General features: G+C 38.5%; 1 protein-coding gene across 1 annotated transcript in view; it reads right to left on the bottom strand.

Moving 5' to 3' along the window:
- Positions 1–20,106, bottom strand: part of LOC117425957 (fatty acid 2-hydroxylase-like) — a 39,570-nt gene that overhangs the window by 5,096 nt on the left and 14,368 nt on the right. Inside the window, exons 2-3 of the mRNA XM_034043298.3 lie at positions 6,981–7,073; positions 98–240 (exon numbers count right to left, since the gene is read on the bottom strand). Coding sequence (XP_033899189.1) covers positions 98–240; positions 6,981–7,073 — 236 coding nt within the window. The remainder of the gene's footprint in view (positions 1–97; positions 241–6,980; positions 7,074–20,106) is intronic.

The following is a 20,106-nucleotide window of genomic DNA, read 5'->3' as shown; positions in this document are numbered from 1 at the left end:
TGTTCACCCGTGCGGGAGTGAAGATGTTTGACCTGCCCTTGCAAGAGGACTCTGTGATCTAGCTGAAGCGCACTCTCTGCATCACCCCCTTTCCTACCATGAGGTTTTGGAGCAGGCCTCGATGAAGTTAGAGTGGAAGAGGCGAATGGGCCGGTCGACGGGCTGGTGCACCCACTCATCATACTTCTCCCCCAGGTGTCCCACCTGCCACAGCAGGGGCTTTGACCAGTTCACCAGGTCCTGTAGAACAGCAAGCCCATAGCATTGAAGGGGGTGGTACAGTGGTTTGACCTCCATAGATGTAACGTAAATGTTAATCATTGCTAAGTAGAACAGGATGGTTATGGCTCATAGAAAATATAATGTGCTATTTTGTGTTCATATATAAAGATTGTAACCAATTCAGGACAACCAGTTTGCTTTAAATACATGCACTTGAACACATACTGCATTGCCCGAAGTGTACTGGAGTGTATTCTGAAAAAGTTTACAATATTTCATTTTATCATTCTCTCAAAATTATAAAATGACTATACAAAGAGGCAGTGTGGTCCAGTGGTTAAAGAAAAGGGCTTGTAACCAGGAGGTTCCTGGTTCAAATCCCACCTCAACCAGTAACTCATTGTGTGACCCTGAGCAAGTCACTTAACCTCCTTGTGCTCCGTCTTTCGGGTGAGACGTAGTTGTAAGTGACTCTGCAGCTGATGCATGGTTCCCACACCCTAGTCTCTGTAAGTCGCCTTGGATAAAGGCGTCTGCTAAATAAACTAATAATAATAACAGGGACCAGAAGAAACACACACAACAAGTAGCTTATGGTACCGAATCAAAGTGTTTAGCTACAACATGAATGTAACTGAAGGCCATAGACATTTTATCCCCACAAAAAATGTTGAACCTAATGACTTTAATCTTTCACATGACAGTTAAATTAAATCACTATGTGTTTTCTTTTGAGAATGGCAATAGACTGTACTATATTGTATATAGTGAGAGGTTCCATGCTGTCCTCATTATTGTCTTAGTGGTATACATCAGATACAAAGGCCTATAAGCCAGTCCAGCTGGCATTACATGTTAATATGTTTTTACAACATTATCTGTCCTCTCTTTTGGATGTCAGCAGAGGGCGCTATTGTTTTGATTTCCATTACCGATTTCAAAACTGTATCCCTGAATAGATAATTGTCTCCTCTTTAAAAATATACAAAATCTATGCCATCTCACAAATGCAGTGGTACCCCAAATACGATAGAGACCATTAGGATGGAGCATTTGTTTTCCCTGACCTGCCAGGACTGGTACAGTACTCAATGTAGGGTTATCCTTAGCAGTCATCAGCCAGAAAACTATTTTTGAGGGTAAAAAGAAAATAACATGCCTTCCCCAGTCATTCCACTATTAGTAGTAAGTGGATCATATTTGGGATACCACTGCACATGTGGGACAGATAAAAAGAGTGGACGGATATATATTTTGTAAGTACGGTGTCTCAGTAAGGAAAATTGGGAAACAAAAATCATTCTGAAAATCATTTTCTGCTTCCAAACCTTTGGCCTGCAGTGTATTTAAGAACAAAAGAAATATTGAGAGCAAGAAGCAGCCATTTAGCATATCGTGCTTTGTCCCTTGCTAGCACGCAAATTCTGTATTTTTTTGGTTAACGATATAGGGTTCACTTTTAAAAAACTTCAATTAACCCTACACTCATCATGATTGTTTCTAGACTTGTAGTCCTCATAGCTCATAGCTTTATGTCCTGTGATTCATCTGGAGTCTATCTAGAGCATTTTATAATATTAGCATGACTCCACTAGAACGTATTCCATACTTTTGGCAAGGTAACCCAACATTCTGCCACTCCACATCGTTTGAGATACTGTTACAGTGAAGCCCGCAATAACCACATGGTTAAACATATTTCAATAGTGATATAGAAGAAAACTTTATGGAATTGATCAGGAATTAAATTACAACTGTGCACAGTCTAAACTCAACCTGGCTTTATGTTCTTAAGCACTGAAAGAGCTTCAGTGAAAAGTTTCTATATTTTCTTTAGAAGTATGTTAAGAGCAACTTGGCTTGGGTCAATAGTGATATTCTTCAGTTTTGTCATTGTTTAGAATAGATGCTAGAGATGGTTGAAGCCTTTGCATCTCCTGCAAAGGTTAGCAAAGGCAATACATAGCTTAGAAAGGCTGCGTGAGGTTCTGTTCAGATTGAGTGGATGTTTTTTTTTCTACTGTAGCTCCAGGGAGGGACAGTGACTGGTACAGCATTGTCGTTATCTATTTTTAGCTCTGTTCTCTGCAATAACAAGACTTTTGAGATAAGGACGTTACTCTGTGGGTAAATGACCAGAAGAACTGTTACCTCTATCAGCAATTCAATTCCAGTTTACAGTACAGGGGTAAGAGCCTCTCTCCCAGCACACTGAACAGGTTCTCAAACTCACTTATATCTACCTTCTGCACAAAACTGCCTTATTTATAGAGGAGCTCCTTTCTAAAATGACTTCTTTTTAAAATAAAGTTAATAGCTTTTTAATACTGTTGAAATCTCTCGTCAGTAACCTGTTGAGTCCACTTCTATCCAAATGCAGACTTGTAAAACATTGTGTTTTAACAGCCATTGCGCTTTTCCAATTCCTATTTTCTGTAGAAAACTTGTTTGGTGCAACACATGTACTAAAATCATGCACCAGACTGAATTGCACTTTATTCATTCTGAAAACAGAATCTATTTCTTTGCAATGTCAGAAAGTTGTGCTGAATTGTATTTTATATGCTGCCTCCTTCAAATCATAATAAACAACTTTAAACACTCAATCATTAAATAGACTGGGAGATTACATCAATGGGGCGTCTATCTACACAAATATCTTCGCTGTTGAAGGTTCCCGCAAGGTTTGCTGTTAATGCAAATCACCTTGGATCATCAGTATTTTACTGTCCCAAAGACTTCATTTAGTAGACGTAGTCGTACGTCACATATAACCTGCACATGAGTGGTACTGTCTCCTGTTCACGAAATTCAATTCATCCAATGTCAGTGCTTTAATTGCTATTTGGAGGCAGTCTATAACACCAGTGGTATTGAGGAATCCAGCAATTAAATGAAAATCCATTTTTATTTCAATCTGATGTCCATCAGTATAAGGAAATTGAATGTACTGAGGACAAAGGGCAATGATGGAGTCCAAAGCCACTGGCATCAGTGCACTAAAAGAGGCTTGTGAAATGCCACTTAAGTCTCCGATCTGTCTTTGAAAGGTACCAGTGGCCAAAAAGCCAAGAGTAGACAGGACTTGTATATGTGCAGGAATGGGATGAGTGCGCTTGGCTGGCTAGGTCGCAACATATCGTACAACTCCAATAGGACTTAATTGGGAAATTAAGTGTTTCTGTGCTTTGTGCAAATTAGTCATAACGATCCCTAAACACTCTCGCTCGATGAAAAGCGGCGTTAGCAGAGTCTTCCAAAAGGGCGAGATCAGCCATTTTCAAGTGGTTTACAATTATTTAATTGTATAAGTCTATTTATACTAAAAAGTTTACGTGTTAATAGGCTGCACATCTCTTTCTACTTCAATTCCCAATGCACGACAGAAAGGACTAACAACAACAACAACATGGTTTTCTATTTTGTTTGTAATACTCATGGTGGTAATATTCAATATTGATACCACTGCGTGGATAATAATTATAATATCAGGCAAATTACATATACATGTCAAGTTTCAGCTATACACACAATTATTTTTCATTATGCAGTGATGGTGTATCTTTATCCTGGATAAGAGGGGTTAGATTTTTTTCTTCCAGTACCATCATTCTAACACAAGGAAACAATCGTACACATGCTCCAGTGTGAGCAAGTCTACGAACATTTCCACGCAAAGTTGTATGTTGATAAATCTCAGACTTTCTGTATAAGATTTAGAATAAAATTTTGGTTTAGAATGAAATATGTGCATACGCACGATTGATAAATATAGCCCCAGGAATGGAAGGGAAACTTTGGCCACCCCAGCACTGCTACAACAACAGAGTAATAAGGTAGTGTGGCAAGATGGCTTTCGGGTGACATCAGACCAGGAAAGGCAGGACACAGTTTGGTGAGAAGCATGGGTACGCAGATTTATTAAATAAAATAATTAATATACTGTACATAAAACAACAATAACAAAACCTCGTGTAAAATAAACACAACACAGTACATTTAAACAATACACCAAAATAATACATAATAAGCACCGCTGGGGTGAGGTTCCCCGCCACAGGTGGGTATAACCACATTGAAGAGCTGTTCCATGACGTTATTGAAGCAGGTCTGGCAGTGACAACTGAATGCTAACTTGCCTCTTTTTAATAAACCAGATTCCATTCATACACTGCATTCAACACTATTACTGACTAACCCTCTAACCTGATCTACAAGAATCCTAAGGAGTGACAGAAATTCAATTTTGCCTCAGTCGAAACTTCACTCACCCAGCTTGAGGTATCCTGTTCTACACAACCATTTCGGCTAATGCCTTTTTCAGTTTGAACTGGATTTATAATGAAGTGTTTATGGGCAAGTCTGTCTTCACTCAAAAATCACACACCCTTCTGGAAATTCAACATTCTGGGCCCTTTTTACGGTCTTAACAGCAACGGTTTTTAGATCTTTACATCAAAATGTAATTTGCACCAACTGCATATGTTAAATAATTGGAAAGATACAACCAAGTCCTAACATTTTTTTTTATATATATATATAGTAAATTATAAATGTAACAGTTTTAATAATATGGGTGTGCCAATATTTGTATTTTCCAAGTAAATGACTTTAAGAAAATTAAAGTTGTTGTTAGGTGTTTTTTTTTTTTACATTGTGACCACTTTTTTAGACTTTTAAATTGCATTCCCTGCCTCAAGATGGCTTCCCATGTACCCGCATGGACCTCTCAGAACTACATTTCCCATCATCCTCCTGCTCACTGGTAAATCCATCTCTTCTTAAAGTCGTAAAAATGTAAAAAAAATAAATAACAATACACACACACCTTACATAAGCAGTTGTAACTACACATGGGAACATGTAACACAAAAATAAAAAGGTACTTATGTACCTTTTAAATTGAATAAAACGTGTAATTTACTTAAAACAAAACAATGCAATCGGCTTCCCTTGTTTATTATTAGTATTGAGTATGAATGAATACCAATCCGACATTGCTATTTAAAATAGAACCTGCTGTGATCAAACTAAAACTCATTTAGATTTCATAAGCGATTATTTGTTTTACCTTTATATCCTTTTGTATTAAATCCTTTTTTATGTTCCTTAGAAACCTGACTACAATGACATTCTATTAATTAATTGTGCGTACTGTTAGTTAGTATAAACCCATGGTAACTAAGATTCCCCAGTAGCTATGACATGTTAATGATCTACACACGTGCTGTATCATTAGTCTATCCTCAACACCTGCAGTAATGTGGTTCAGTCACGGTAGACAGTAATCCCCTTATATTAAATTCTGATAAGCTTACTTACATAAAGCTGCTACAAAGATCATGCAGTTTAATACTGATATTGTCTTAAAAATGCATAAGACCAGTTATTTAAAAGAAAGTTGTACCTGGCATCAGCTTAAGACTCAGTACGGTTCCAGCATTGAGACATCCTGCTGCAGCCGGAATGAAAGCCTTGCTAGAGTTCAACCCATCGGCTTTATCTCCCTTGAGTCCGACTAAACAATGGACTCATTTGCACCTGTGGAGCCTCCACATACCTCGCCACCCTGTGCAGGCTCTCCAGCTGTAAAACCCTTGTGCCTTTCCATGATCACCTTCCCTTTAACAAAGGGGACTAAAACAGTACGAGAAGGGAAACCAAGGCAGTTTTAATGTAAATTATATATTGAGAGTATCCGATTATTTTACCCCTGACTTTCTCCCCAATTTAGAATGTCCAATTCCGTTTCCCTGACTGGGAAACATACCGTTTTTACAAAACAAGCACAGCACAGTACTTACAAAAAGAATGGCTACTCAGAAACAGAGTACACCTGTTCTGCTTCCTTCTACTGAACAGCCTCCAGTAGACTGCCGACTATTTATACCTGCCAGTTGGAATATGTCACAGCAGGTCAGGGGAACTGAAGGTCAGTAGGCGTCCTCATTAGCCATGATTAAGCCAATTGCCTCTTTACACCCAGATACACCTCTGTGACATTAAACCCTGAAAAACATGCACCAACTTTCCCATTCACTCCTTCTCATAACCTGAAACAGGCCACCTCCCAAATGAGTAGTGTAACTCGAGAACATGTGTCATTGGAATTATTATTATTAATGCGGAGAGTACACAGTGTCTTAACAACAAGACTATTCCATACACTCGCCACTCTGTGTGAAGAAGCGTCTGTCCTGAGTCTATCTCCACTTAATTTGTCGTCTGGTCCTGGTTTCTGTACTGTGCTCAAACTATTGGTTCAGGTTAACTATATCAACTACCTTTTAAGATTTTAAAGACTTCCAATATGTTATCAATGAAAAACTGCTGCTACAAAATAAATGTTCTGTGCTGTAGCTCAGTTCCACTCCCAATGGTCTCAATGCAATAAAGCCTTGTGAGCTTTCACACTAGAAGTGATTAGATACCAGGAAGACACAGCTTATTTATTTATTTATGGATTTATTTATTTAACCTTGTAGTTGAAAAATCTACTGTATATCCTTTAACCAAGGAAATGGGGACTGCTGTTAATGCTGCCAATGATAATAACGAGTTAAGAAACTGAATACCATTCACTGAGTATTGATCATAGGATCAATTTTTATCATAGGAATTAGTGTAAAGGAAGATTGCTGTTCTGCAATGGAACATATTTGTATGTTGTGCAATCGGTTTGAGTTTCTGTGTCTGGTTCCTGATTGAGATAAGGATGGTAATGTATGTAGTGACTGTCTGTAGCTGGGCTCTCTTACCGTCTCTGTGTTGACACTGCTACACCTGCTGGCTCCTGTCTGGTCTTCTTTCGTCTGTTCTGACTCTGTGGCTTTCCTTCTTTCTCGCACCGTCTGAAACAGAAATACATAGCTCTTAATTAAGTATTCAAACAACTGAAGAGGTCTTTATAACAAAGATAAATGAGTCTGTGTATCCATAAATTAAATTTAAATTGATTTTGTGATCTAGTTCCAATGATCATCTGGCCTTCACTATTGGAATTAATCCAGTATTAATAGCAATACAAGATAAACTGCTTGCATATGCTATCCCACGGGGTAATTTGAACTACAGTTTTGGTCCTTGAATAATAATTGGTAGCACCAAGTATGCAATTTGAACGACACTTCATGCCACTTGTGAGAACCTCAGAGGTGAAAAGCATATTTGACTGATAAAGTAGTGGGAGTGGAGTAATGCTAATATACAGAACTGGCATTAAGTTGCTTAGCTTGAGCTACATCGTATCCAAACTTGCTTCTCTAGTCATCGTAGTGCTGAATTGTGGTACTACAGAACATTATATACATTAAGTCATCTGGCTTAAGGGGGCACTGTTGATGCCCATATTAGAACACTGCGTGGTTATTTAACTAGGAGTACATAATGTAAAACGCTGCGCTTTTCAGGCCTCAGATTATTCATTCAGCATCTCATCAGCGATGTTATTCATAGATTTAATTTTTATTTTTACTTGAGTCATCATTTATGGCTTGTTCTGAGCCAGTATCAAAATGTAGTGGACAGTTCGCGAGACCCTCACTGTGCTGGCTAGATAAGACCCATCATGCCATTCCTGTATTGTAAAGTAATATAGTTTGTTAACAACAAAACCCACATAATGATGATACAGAACTTCCTTCAAGTTCAACCATAAGGACTGAAGAGCAGCGAGGAGGTGGTGTTGTGAGTAAAAAACAAAACCATACGAAGTATCAATTTAAATTTAATTTATGGATACACAGACTCATTTATCTTTGTTATAAAGAGCTCTGTACTGGAAGTGGAGATATACCTCAACCTCAGTGTGTAATTTGTGCTGTCCAATGAATGTTTGAAACCCTCCAAATTATAGAGACATGTAAATTACCAAGAATGAAATAAAAAACAAGCAACATTCATTTTTTCAACGAAAGGCTAAGGAACTGCTTGGTACTACAGCCGTAATGAAATACACAACTACTACGGCCAAAAAGCTTAAGCTGTAGTGTCAAACATAGTGGTGCAGAAAATTGCTAAGCAAAAAAAACTGCATACAATTGCTGAGGAGTTGATAATGCTGTGTGCCACTGAAATTGTAAAGGAAATGTTTGGATAGCAGAAGGCCAAGGAACTGGCAAAAATACCAATGTCAAATGACACTGTCAAACGACAGATCAGCTGCATGACAATGAGTTTGCTATACAACTCTATGAATCCACAGACATTACTAAAATGTCCCATTTACTTGCCTATGTTCGGTATGTGTGGAATAAGGGAATGAAAGAAGACTTTGTTTTGCAAGGAGCTCAACACAATAAAGTCAGACGATATTTTCAAAATGTTAGATGATTTTATGAATTTAGCAGAAATCAGGTAGACTAATTGCACTGGGGTCTGCACTACTGGAGCCACAGCAATGAAGGGAAAGCATTCTGGTGTGCAAAAAATAAAAGTGGTTGCACTTCACGCTATTTGGACACATTGCTTTTTACACCGAGAGGTGCTTGCTGTAAAAGATGTTGAACCAGTTCTTCAGTCTTCTGAACACAGCGGTAACACTCCTTAATTTCATAAATCCAGAGCAACAAACTCCAGGTGTTTTGCTGCACTTTGTGAGGATGTGGGCGTAGAGCACCATTCCTTGCTCATGCATACAGAGGTGAGATGGCTATCTCGAGGCAGAATGCTTACCCGTATATTTAATCTCAAGGAAGAGTTACGTACTTTCTTAGCTGATAAAAACCCGAACTTGCCCGAGTGCTGAAAGATGACGTGTGGCTAGCAAAACTGGGTTACCTCACAGACCTGTTCAGTCTGCTTCCTCTGTGTACCTTAATCCTGACCTGAACCACATTCTAACCAATGTGAAATCAAATGAAACAGTGGCACAAGTACATAAGAACATAAGAAAATGTACAAACGAGAAGAGGCTGGTTGGCCTTTCTAAGCTTGCCCGGTTATCAGTAGATGATTGATCTCAAAACTTTTTCAAGTTGGGTCTTAAAGTATCCAAGTGATTCAGGTAACTAATTCCATACTCTCACCACTCTCTGTGTGAAGAAGTGTGTCTTTCTCTCTGGCCTAAGTCTGTTTCCACTTCCTTTCCAAATGTGTCCTTTGGTACTGCTTTCTGTGCTGCACTTATAGTATTGGTTAGGGTAAACTTTGTCAACTACTTTTAAGATTTTAAAGACTTCAATTATGTCCCTTCTAATTCTTCAAGGCTAAATAGATGGAGTTATTTCAGAGGACCTTCATAGCTCATTCCTTTAATCCCTGGGATTAGTCTGGTTGCTCTTAGAGGACTCTCTCAAGGGTCACAATGGCTCTTTGGTGCTGTGGTAACCAGAACTGGACACAGTACTCACCTTAGCCTGTGCAGAACTATAGAGAGGTTCCACTGAGGCCCCATGGGACTAATTTAATTCTGCTTTTTGTATCAATGTAGGCCCTGTATTAATACAGTAATACAAACATGTATTAAACATCTGAAGTAAATGTACACCTTATTGTAAATGTATTTCTTTCTATGTATATTATCTTAATTCCTTCTGTATAGGACTTGTTCTCTCAAGTCACAAGGTCATAAAGAACTTCAGTGGACCATGCATCCAAACCATGCGAGCCACCCAGCCTCTATATCGTGTAAAAATGATTTGAGTTTGAGGAGGCCTTTTGAAAGTAGTCACAACATGCCCTTTGCATTCTAAAAGTTTCCTAAACTAGAAAGGATATCCTATCCCCATTGCTCCTACCCATCCATGCGAGCGATCAAGCACCTTTATTTAAAAACAACCTGTTTCCCTGCAGAGAAATGCTCACAGGAATGAAATACTGCCAACAATAACACCTCATCGCCCTTTCACAACATAAAACACTAAGGTTTTTTTTTAAATCAGTTGCTATTTCCCCTTGTACTGACACCACAGTAAAAACAGGGATGCATACCAAAGCAACAGAAAAGTATGGCAAACCAATGGTAAATGCAAACAGTGCTGCTTATTTTGAATGAGGCTGTCCCCATGCTGAAATTAAGATAAATTTATTCTCTTCACAGTCTTTGGGTTATTTAGACAGTGTTGGGAAGATACAGTCTTACATGTGAAGGTACAGCAAAGAGTTAAAAACAAAATATTTGTGAGAAAAGACAGCAGGTTTTAGTAGCAATATTTTCATTCTACAATACTTGTGCATGTAAGTGATGAAAACTTACTAAGCTATTGAAAGCTATGCATTGGGAAGTGGACACTCTCTAACAATTAAATAACCTAAGCCTAAAAAACAGAAGCAAACAAGTAATATTATTACACATGAATAATATTACACAACTATTAATGTACATTAAGCCAGTGCCACCTGTTAAAGCAGATCTGCACTGTAACAGCCTTTACAGTGCTCAACTAAATAACTGTAGAGCTGTAATCTGTTGAGAGCGGTTATTTTTCAACAGTGGAGGGGGACATTATTAAGGCCCTACTGGATATGAGCTGCTGCTATTGTATTGCAGGGAAGAACAGCAATAACAATTCTAAAGAAATTGCAGCATTTGTGTCACAGTGCACACAAAGAAGGTTTGAAAAATAGAACAATGTTCTACGCAAATTAGCAGCTTTCTGGGAACAAGTCCCCCTGGAGATGGGTCCAGAACACAAAGCTGTGTACTGTATATTATTTCAAATGCAACAGGGCTGGGCTGACAAAATAAGAATACAGTAGGTCCCTTTGTATGCTAATGTACACTGCTGAGAGGGGAGTTGCGATGGACAGTAAAGGCAGCTTTTGAGGGATGACTTTTAGAGCTGGGATGAGGCCTCCCCAGTACCAGTGTAGAGTAAATGGGTTCAATGTGTGTACAGTCCACAGGCAACAGAAGGGGGCTTTGCATTGTTCAAATACCAGAGTAGACAGCAGTCTTGCAGTACAGACTAGCACAGTTTTCTAAACCTTGCTGGATACAAGTGGTACTATTCTCAAAAGAAATATATTGAGAAGTATTACCGTACAAAAGACTATACACTTCCCCACAAAGTACAGTATTCCATTATCATTTTTAGATAAAAACAAAACACTAAAATAAATTGACATTAATATATTCAAATGTACAGGTTAAGTTTAGTTTATTCACTTTGTGCCCACAGGTCTTCAACAGATTTTCAGTGAATGCAAATCTTGGCAATTTACTATACTCCACCTGCAAATCTGTAGAGAAGAATTGTAAACCATTTTGAGAAAAGCACCATTATTTTAACTCTTTCACACATTTGTGCACATACAGTACAAAAAATGTTGTACGGTACAGAGATGCCATTTGAACCCACAGTTTAAAATAAATATACAAATACAGAACATCAAACACAAGCCTTTTATTTACAGAAATCTGAGGCAACAATTGGTGCCAGCTCAAGCTACCTTGGAAAAAACAAACATAAAAACGTGTACATTCCAGACAATGGATACTTGTTTGCCATAGTTTTTAGGCTTTGTGTAGCAGTAGCTGGATTGTCTTGTGGGCTACAGGTTATTTAATTATTAGGGAGTGTGCAGTTTCCAATGTATAGCTTTCAATAGCTCAGTAGGTTACCATGACTGTACATGCACTAGGTAACGAATGAAAACATTACCACTAAAATGTGCTGTCTTCTCTTACAAATCAGTTTTAATGATACATCCATACAATGGGACCCACAGTTTACCGACACCCACATAATCTGTTTTCTGATCTCATATTCCATCCTTTTAAAAGACCCACAGGTACACCAAACACTGCTTAGGGATACAATCAACTTACAGTAGGTGCAAGCCAGCATATTTTACTTGGTAACGGCTGGCGAGCAGACTAGTGCCTACACCAGTGAAACAAGTTAAAATTGCAATATGGCAAAGAGGTTCCAATGGGCAAGGCAGTTCCTCTGAATTTAAAACTATCGTTGAGCAACACAAACAAACTGGATTGCAAGGCTGGCCTGCTGAAGTTGATTGCACTGGACAGTATGAACTATTAGTCTACTGTATATTGAAAATGTAGTACATTGATACAAATGTAGTAATTTGATCATTTAATCAAATTACATTGTACTATTAAAAATGGGTTTGAGTACTCCAAAAGTTTGTATTTTTTTTTATGTATTTATAAATTCACGGCAGGATAAACTCTTGTGTTGTAACAACATGTTTCCAAGTATCAACTGGTTAGAAGTAATCATCCTTTGACACTCTGTACTGTATAGACAACGCTACAGACACAACCAGACTGTCAGCCCCACGAAACTGGAGATCCGATTACAGTGGCCTGCCTTTTTGACCTGTCATGCACATAAACAGATAACAGGGTTAAGGTAGAAGGTACAACTTATATCTTACACTGTCCAAGGCAGGTAGGAGTTACGAACACCTGCTGATCCGGTCAGGACTAGACAATGGAAGAACCTACAGCTGCCTCAGAACCTCCTCTCCAAACAGATAACACAAATCAAGTAATAAAAGTATCGGTGCAAAAAAGAGAAGGAAAAAGGTCATGAATACCTGGCCCGACACTGTGATCTTGAGCACATATAGTTACATCATCTGTATTCTAATCCTTCTCCTGGGGCAACATCCCTGCATTATGAAATCTGCAAGAACAAAGTGGTGTTCACATGTAACCACGATTCAATCAGACCCGTAACCAGATCTTTTGCAAAGGGTTTGGTTGAAATAAAGTCAATATGGGCTCAAATGAAACTCATTTCCTAAATACAACAGCCTGGGATTACAGAGACTGTATAATACAGCCTCAGTTTGAATATAGTTCACAGTGTAACCATGTGGGAAGAAGTAAAATCCTATGGGGGATGCCAACAGCACATCAACTGCTCAGGGGCTACAGAGGGAACTATTTTCAATCTGCTGGCAGTCACCACGCTGACCCTGGAACAGCAAGTTTCCCCAGAGTGCGGAGGGCAAATTGAAACTTCTGGAAATCCAAGACAAGGTCCTGGTTTCAAGCCACAAGAACCGCTGCCAATCCTTGAAAGGCTGGACATCCTCCAATACCTGTAGGAGAGGTAGCAGAGATGTAGGACATGCTGTTCAGGCTCTGTGTGGCTAGTGTAGCAGGGTAACCATAATAGCTCTTTTTATACCATTCTAGCCTTGACTGGCTACAGGTGGCCCCTAGGGATCTCTCCTATTTGCCAAAGCTACAACTGTAGAATTTGCAGCCAACATCACTGCTGAAGGAGTATTTGAGTCAAGTGACTTTTGAATGACTTTTTGAGATTATTTTTACATTTTTATAATATTGGCCACTAGGTCCACAACAATTTTGTAGTTACCAACGGGGCCTCTAATTTATTTATTTACTTTTTTAACCAAGGACCACTGCCCTGCGGGACTTGATTTGATGTTGCACTTAGTTTATTCTGCAAGTACATTCACACAATCAATACATTTGCATCTTGTATGCTTTGTAACAGTTGCGAAGTTATTTTAGAATTGCCCTATACAATAAACTGATGTGATGGTGTTTCAAACAAACCAGAGTTGTAGGTTAAAGGTTGAAAAAATGTTATTCAAAAGAAGGAAAGTGTTTTTGGAGCTCTAAGTTCACACACAGTGCTGGGCTGGACCTCACTCTGTCCAGGGCTGATTCAGCAGCCTTGACCTTTACTGGGAAGAGGACAGGTCGTGCTCACCAGTCCCCTTTAATTAACTGGTTGACACATTAACCAGCTGGCAGGGAGAGAGTTTTACCTTGCCTTGGGGCTGCAAGTCAAACTGGGACTGGATTGAACCTGTTCCACTGTTCTAACAGGCCCCTATCCAACACATTCCATTTCCATCATTAATTATTATTATTATTATTATTATTATTATTATTATTATTATTATTTATTTCTTAGCAGACGCCCTTTTCCAGGGCGACTTACAATTGTTACAAGATATCACATTATTTTTACATACAATTACATTATTTTTTACCCATTTATACAGTTGGGTTTTTACTGGAGCAATCTAGGTAAAGTACCTTGCTCAAGGGTATAGCAGCAGTGTCCCCCACCTGGGATTGAACCCACGACCCTCCGGTCAAGAGTCCAGAGCCCTAACCACTACTCCACACTGCTGCAATAACTTGAAATACAATCTAGAAAACTGTGTTGTGGGTCTCGAGCTCTGTCTGTCTCCTCAGAGGGACAATAGGGTATGTTTGTGGTAATACCTGTCAGGGTTGGCTGATTTAAATAGTCGATTTAAAATCACTTGATTTTTTTTTTTTTTTTTTTAAATCATTGATTTAAATCATTTTTTCATTTACTACCTATTTTATATAGTTTTTCAAGGAAAAGACATGAAAAATATGGTTTAAAAACCTTTTATTAACACGAACATCTTAAACTCTTACTGTCTATAAACTTACTGTCTTAGGGCTGTATTCTGACCACAGCGCAAATGCGAGTGCAAGCGTGAATGGCGCTCGCCCACGATTCTGTGGCGCATAAATTGAGTGAAGAAGTAAAAAAAAAAAAAAAAGACTGCACTGAAATGGTATTCTGAAGACATGTCTTGCCCCGTTATACAGCGCCTGCCTCATCATTAACATATTCGCCGAAGCGATTCTGATGACAGTGCAGTGAGGTCCCAAATAAACAATTGAGCACTGTGTTAAGACCCACTGAAACCAGGTTTATTTAGTGGTGCAATCAGGAACTTTAACAACTGAACACACTATAACAGGTGTGTCAAACTATATCAGTTCCTGTGGGAGGACAGTGTCTTCTGGCTTTCGTTCAACCCGAGCTCTCAATTACTTAATTGGTCTAATTATTTGATTAACTGGACACATTTAACACTTCTCTTCAGGCCTCAAAATGTTTCAAAGGTAGTGTACCTTGAATCAAGTGCATTTTTAAAACCATCAACTGTAAAAGACCTTGGAAAATATTAAATATGTCAAATTCAACAAATAATTAGATCAATTAAGCTTAAGTTGGAATGAAAACCAGAAGACCCTGCGGCCCTCGAGGGCTGAAGTTTGAAAGCAAAGTAGTCCTAAGTGACAAATGTGTTTGTTTGAACTGACACAGAAAGAGGAAATCAAAGAAAGAAAAGTAAAAGAAAAGAATGACTGGGATGAGTGAGGGGGATTTTTCTCTGGCGTACTCCATCGCTAAATTCTTGTAGTTCACATATTGTAGTTCACATTTAGAGGATGCCCCAATGATAAATAATTTGCTTTATTTATGTATTTTTTATATTATTTAAGATTGAGGAATTTAGTTTGGTATGTAACTATTCACAAACCATAATTTCCAACATCCTTCAATTTACAGTTTGTAGGTACTGTAGAGCTACAACTACAGTACTACAAAAAAATTCCATAATAAAAAAAAAAGTAAAAAGAAAATCGATTTAAATAAAAAAATTAAATCAAATAAATCTGATTTTTTTGATTAAAAAAAAAAAAAAAAAGTCACCAACCCTGATACCTGTTTATGAAATGAACTTGTAAAACCTGCCATGGTCATACTGTTTGTTTTGTTTTGTTTTAAATGGGCAGGTCAGGGCAGAGCCTCTTTCAGGTTGGGCAGGTTGAATTCCTTCTCGTTTAACAAACTGGTGATATACTGTAGCTATCACCCTTATTGTCACACCCATTCCAGAGGAGACAGTTTCATAAGTGTCACTGCGAGATATACAGTATATCCATCCACACCCGTGACTTTGCAGTGCGATAGTAAGGTCAGAAGCAGAGAGCTTTCCGTAGCTTGCTTGGTTTAGAATGTTATTAAATTGATCATTATCATCAATTTCCTACATCTTTATAATCATTACTTGGCTTTGGTAAAAATCGATTGGATAAACACTGCTGGCTTCACACTGCATTCTTAATGAGAATTAAAACCTCACATTTTTTTTAATCATCAAAATGAGCTACCATATCATTGCTGATGGTGTCACCAATATTCTCACAGGTTTCTCATCCCCTTGCAGCCATTTTACAATGTGCTCAATTTTACTCCTTGTCCTCCCTCTACTCTGGGTGCTGCAGGTGCGTCAGCCCATGAAGCTGAATAATCCCCTCCCCCCAGAGCGGTGCACGAAGTCCCAACGCATTGAAACGCTGCTGTCCACACCCCTCTTATTTCTGTTTTAAAACTGGCTGAAGGGGAATCAATTCAAGCAGGGTTCCATTGTCTTTAACTAGATACATAAATACTAGAGAGAGGGAAACAGTTGTGTCCAAGTGCACTAACTTTGTGACATGTCTTGATTGAAACTGTTCAGTCCCCTGAAAGTGAATGGGCAATCTGTACCATTTATACAATAACACATGGTTGTAAAATAGTCTTTATATGTTATGGGTTTTTTGTTTTTTTTCATTGAGGATATATTGTTTGACATTTGCAATATGATTCTTTCCTGGTTAGATAAAGGAATTGATTGATTGAACAGATTGCATAAACCAAAGTGTCATCTGTGTATTCCACCCTCGGTAACACTGAAGCATAAATGCAACATCTTTGCTGAGGGCAGCAACAGAGACTTCGTGAGAAAAATCAGACCAACATTGTGTTTAAAAGGCACCATTTTTTTTCTTTTTAAAACAGGGATGGAGATAAGACTCTCATTGCACAGCAGTTTGATCATTCCTGGTTTTATTGTGAGTTTAATAAGACACACCTGAGCTTGTTATCTATACACTGTGGATAATTAAGCTCTTTGTAAAACCTGGAATGGGTGAACCTGCTATGCAGTAGGAGTCTTATAGAATATTATTACCAACCAGTTTGTGCTTGCTTTACAAGCAGCCATAAAACAAATCTAAGGATCTTTGTACTGCTGTTTGTTTCATAACTAGACTGATCAAGTAGCTACAGTTTAAGGAGGGACCCCGTTATCTATTTTAGCAACAACAGAGCTACAAAGTAATCATTTGGGATTTCACTTGCTTGCAAGTGCTCAGAATATACAAGTCAGACCCATTTACTGAACAATTGTAAGAGACCATGACAGGTTGTGTGCAGTTCAAGGCTGTAAAAACGGTCCACAAGAGCCAGGAGTCAGGAAATGCCATACCATTTAATGAGAATTCATGGTTGTAGGTGTCAGAAGGCACTTGTAGAAATTTACCAGTGGTTTCAGAGTCTAAAGAATATGCAATGTTCTTACAACCTGTTAGAAAAAGTGTGGGCTTGAGAATTCAGGACTAAGTTACAGTATGTCCATATATACTAAAAATTGTACTTATTGTAGTATAAAATGCTAGAGGGAAAAAAAGATGATCTCTCCCACAGAAAAAAAACTGTTGCTGCAAACTGATTGAAACAGCTGTGTTGATTTAAAATGCTAACTCATTGAAAAACAAAATCGGATACTTTAAAACAGCACCAAAGCCACAGTTAATCAGGCAGCTTCTACTAGCACGTTGACCAGCTATTGAGTGGGTGGCATTGTTATCAGTGCAAGCATTTTGTGACTGGTAGAAACATGCACAGCTTTCTGGCTGACACACACAGAGAGCTCTTTGATGGGGACAGATGGGGCTCTTGTCGCATCCGATAGCTGGACAGCATGTGGGAAGTAAATCTATTGATTTTGATTTTATTTAGTTTCAGATTGTCAGGACAACACTGGGAACAGGTACACCCCAGCACTGCAGATTGTTAGACTAGGATTAACAATAACAGCACAGGACAGAAATTTCAAAAGCCATTATCTGTTGTTCTGGAAGTTAAAACGTGGGACATCTGTTCCAAAATCCGCAATAAATCTGTGTTCTTCACTTGATACAAATGCATTCAGATAGCCTGCCCCTTGTTCAATGTGTGTAACACACAGAATTTGTGCTGTTTTAAAACTAAGGAAAGTCCTAGACTGCAGTGTTATCTAACTGATGTCACTTTTTAAATGTTGGGAGGCCAAGAGTTTGCCAGCTAAGTTGTGATAATTAGGCACCCCAAACAGAATGATTTCATTTGGTACATTTGATTTATACATAGTTTATGTTTAAAACAAAAAGAAACTAAAAATAAAATAAACCTAGGAAAGTACTTTCAGAATTAAAATGCCATATTATGGACAAAATGTACAACAATATATTATTATTATTATTAGAAGTCATTATGGGCACATGGCTGTTTGGCTAATATCTTTGGGTGAAGTGTGTGTACTTTTACATTTCAGTCTTTCAAAATACATTCAGTGAGTCTGAATCCTAGACTGGCCTGCCCAGCGAGTTCTGTTTGAATCGCAACATGAACCGCTCCTTCTGAGTCAATATTTAACTAAACCATCCTCTAGCAACGACACCTATTAAGCCACAAGCTGCCTTGATCCTGGTGGATCTGTAAATGCTAGGATATATTTCCAAGACACAAACATCCTCCAGACACTTCTCTGGGTCTTCAAAATGAACACTGGGTTTTCAGGTCACAGGTCCATGCATAAGAATGATTTCATCCCCAGCATGGGGAAATAAATAGAATTCCACAAATGTTCGTAAAATCTGTCAAGTCCACTTCAAGTCAAGCAAGCCTGTTCTGAGGTTGAAATGAAAAAGAGGGTTGAGGGAGATAGAAATCTATTTCTGTATTTCCATGCTAATCATAGGCCATGTTTATTTAACATACAGAGGGGTTTACTTGAGCTTACACCCATAGTAAAGTAAATACTTGCGTTACACCATATTGATATACACTATATGAAGAAAAGCTAAGTGCATACGTTCATTGAATAAACAAAAGGATCTGTGGATAAAAGGCACCTAAAAGGGCAGTTTCAGATTGCATCCCCACCCTTAACTCACTAGCATTTACTAGTTTACTGAATTAAATACAGTAACTAACCAACTAAACTATTATCTGAATTCAATCCATTATATGATGGTGCAACAGTAGGGCAGGCAGTGGTTATACCATGGTAAACAAAGTGGACCAGGAACAAAGCCTGCCTGCTGTTAAGAACTGAAAGGACTGCAGGGAGCTGATAAAAGTTGACAAGTAACAAGTTAAAAAGAAATGTTCAGGTTAATTGGGTAACTGGGCAATTGTAAATTCCAGAAATTCTATGCTTTCAGTACGAAAGGTGGGGAAGTCTGATCAGTCAGATTGGGGGGCAATTTGGTTGAAAGGCGTGGGTGACTCTGGTCATGGTGAGAACATTTAAACTGTACATATTGTTAAGGTTGTAGTAAAAAGTTGCTGTAAAGGTACTTCGGGAAAGCTTAGTAAAAAATAAAACAAGTATAGTGAGGGAAATAGCTCTACTTATTGTCTATACATATATATATATATAGTGTAGCGTGGACGGGAGAAGGCAGCAGCAGGGCTGGTAGGTGATGTAATCACACACAGGGACATAAGCCTGATACACGCTCCTTGCAAAGGAGCCGGCTCTTTTGTACAGCGGTATCAGCGCTATGATTTGGTGAGAGAGGTCCCGGGTTCCTGTGTGTGGATTGCCTCGCCCTGTGTGATGGGCCTGCCTGCGTTAACCGAGATCGCTACAATAAATATATATCTATCTATCTATCTATCTTGACACGTATTGTATTGCGACATTAGTGGATTATTAAACCCCTAAGAAACATATGGTTGACATCTCAAATTGCTTGAGATATTAGTAGTTGAAATAGCAGCTACAGATTGACAACTGAGGTTAAACCCATTGTACTGGTTTGTATACATGGGACTTTAAAAGTGTCTCCTTGCCATGCATTAAAAACAAGTTCAGGCATTCATGAAGGGCACCTTGGGGTGTTGTCATAAACCTTAATGAATTGAACGTTAAATTTAGGGAAACACCTATAAAGAATTTGACACGGTTAAATTATTAACTCAGGAATGCAGCACCAATGTGAAAGGTCTTTGTGAACCGATTGTGCCACTCATGCAGACCAAGGTGAAAGAAAAACACATAAGAAAG

This window comes from Acipenser ruthenus, chromosome 20, assembly GCF_902713425.1.
Source record: "Acipenser ruthenus chromosome 20, fAciRut3.2 maternal haplotype, whole genome shotgun sequence".
NCBI classification, from domain to species: Eukaryota; Metazoa; Chordata; class Actinopteri; order Acipenseriformes; family Acipenseridae; genus Acipenser; species Acipenser ruthenus.
Note: the sequence above shows the minus strand (reverse complement) of the source record. Positions and strands in the feature narration are given on the sequence as shown.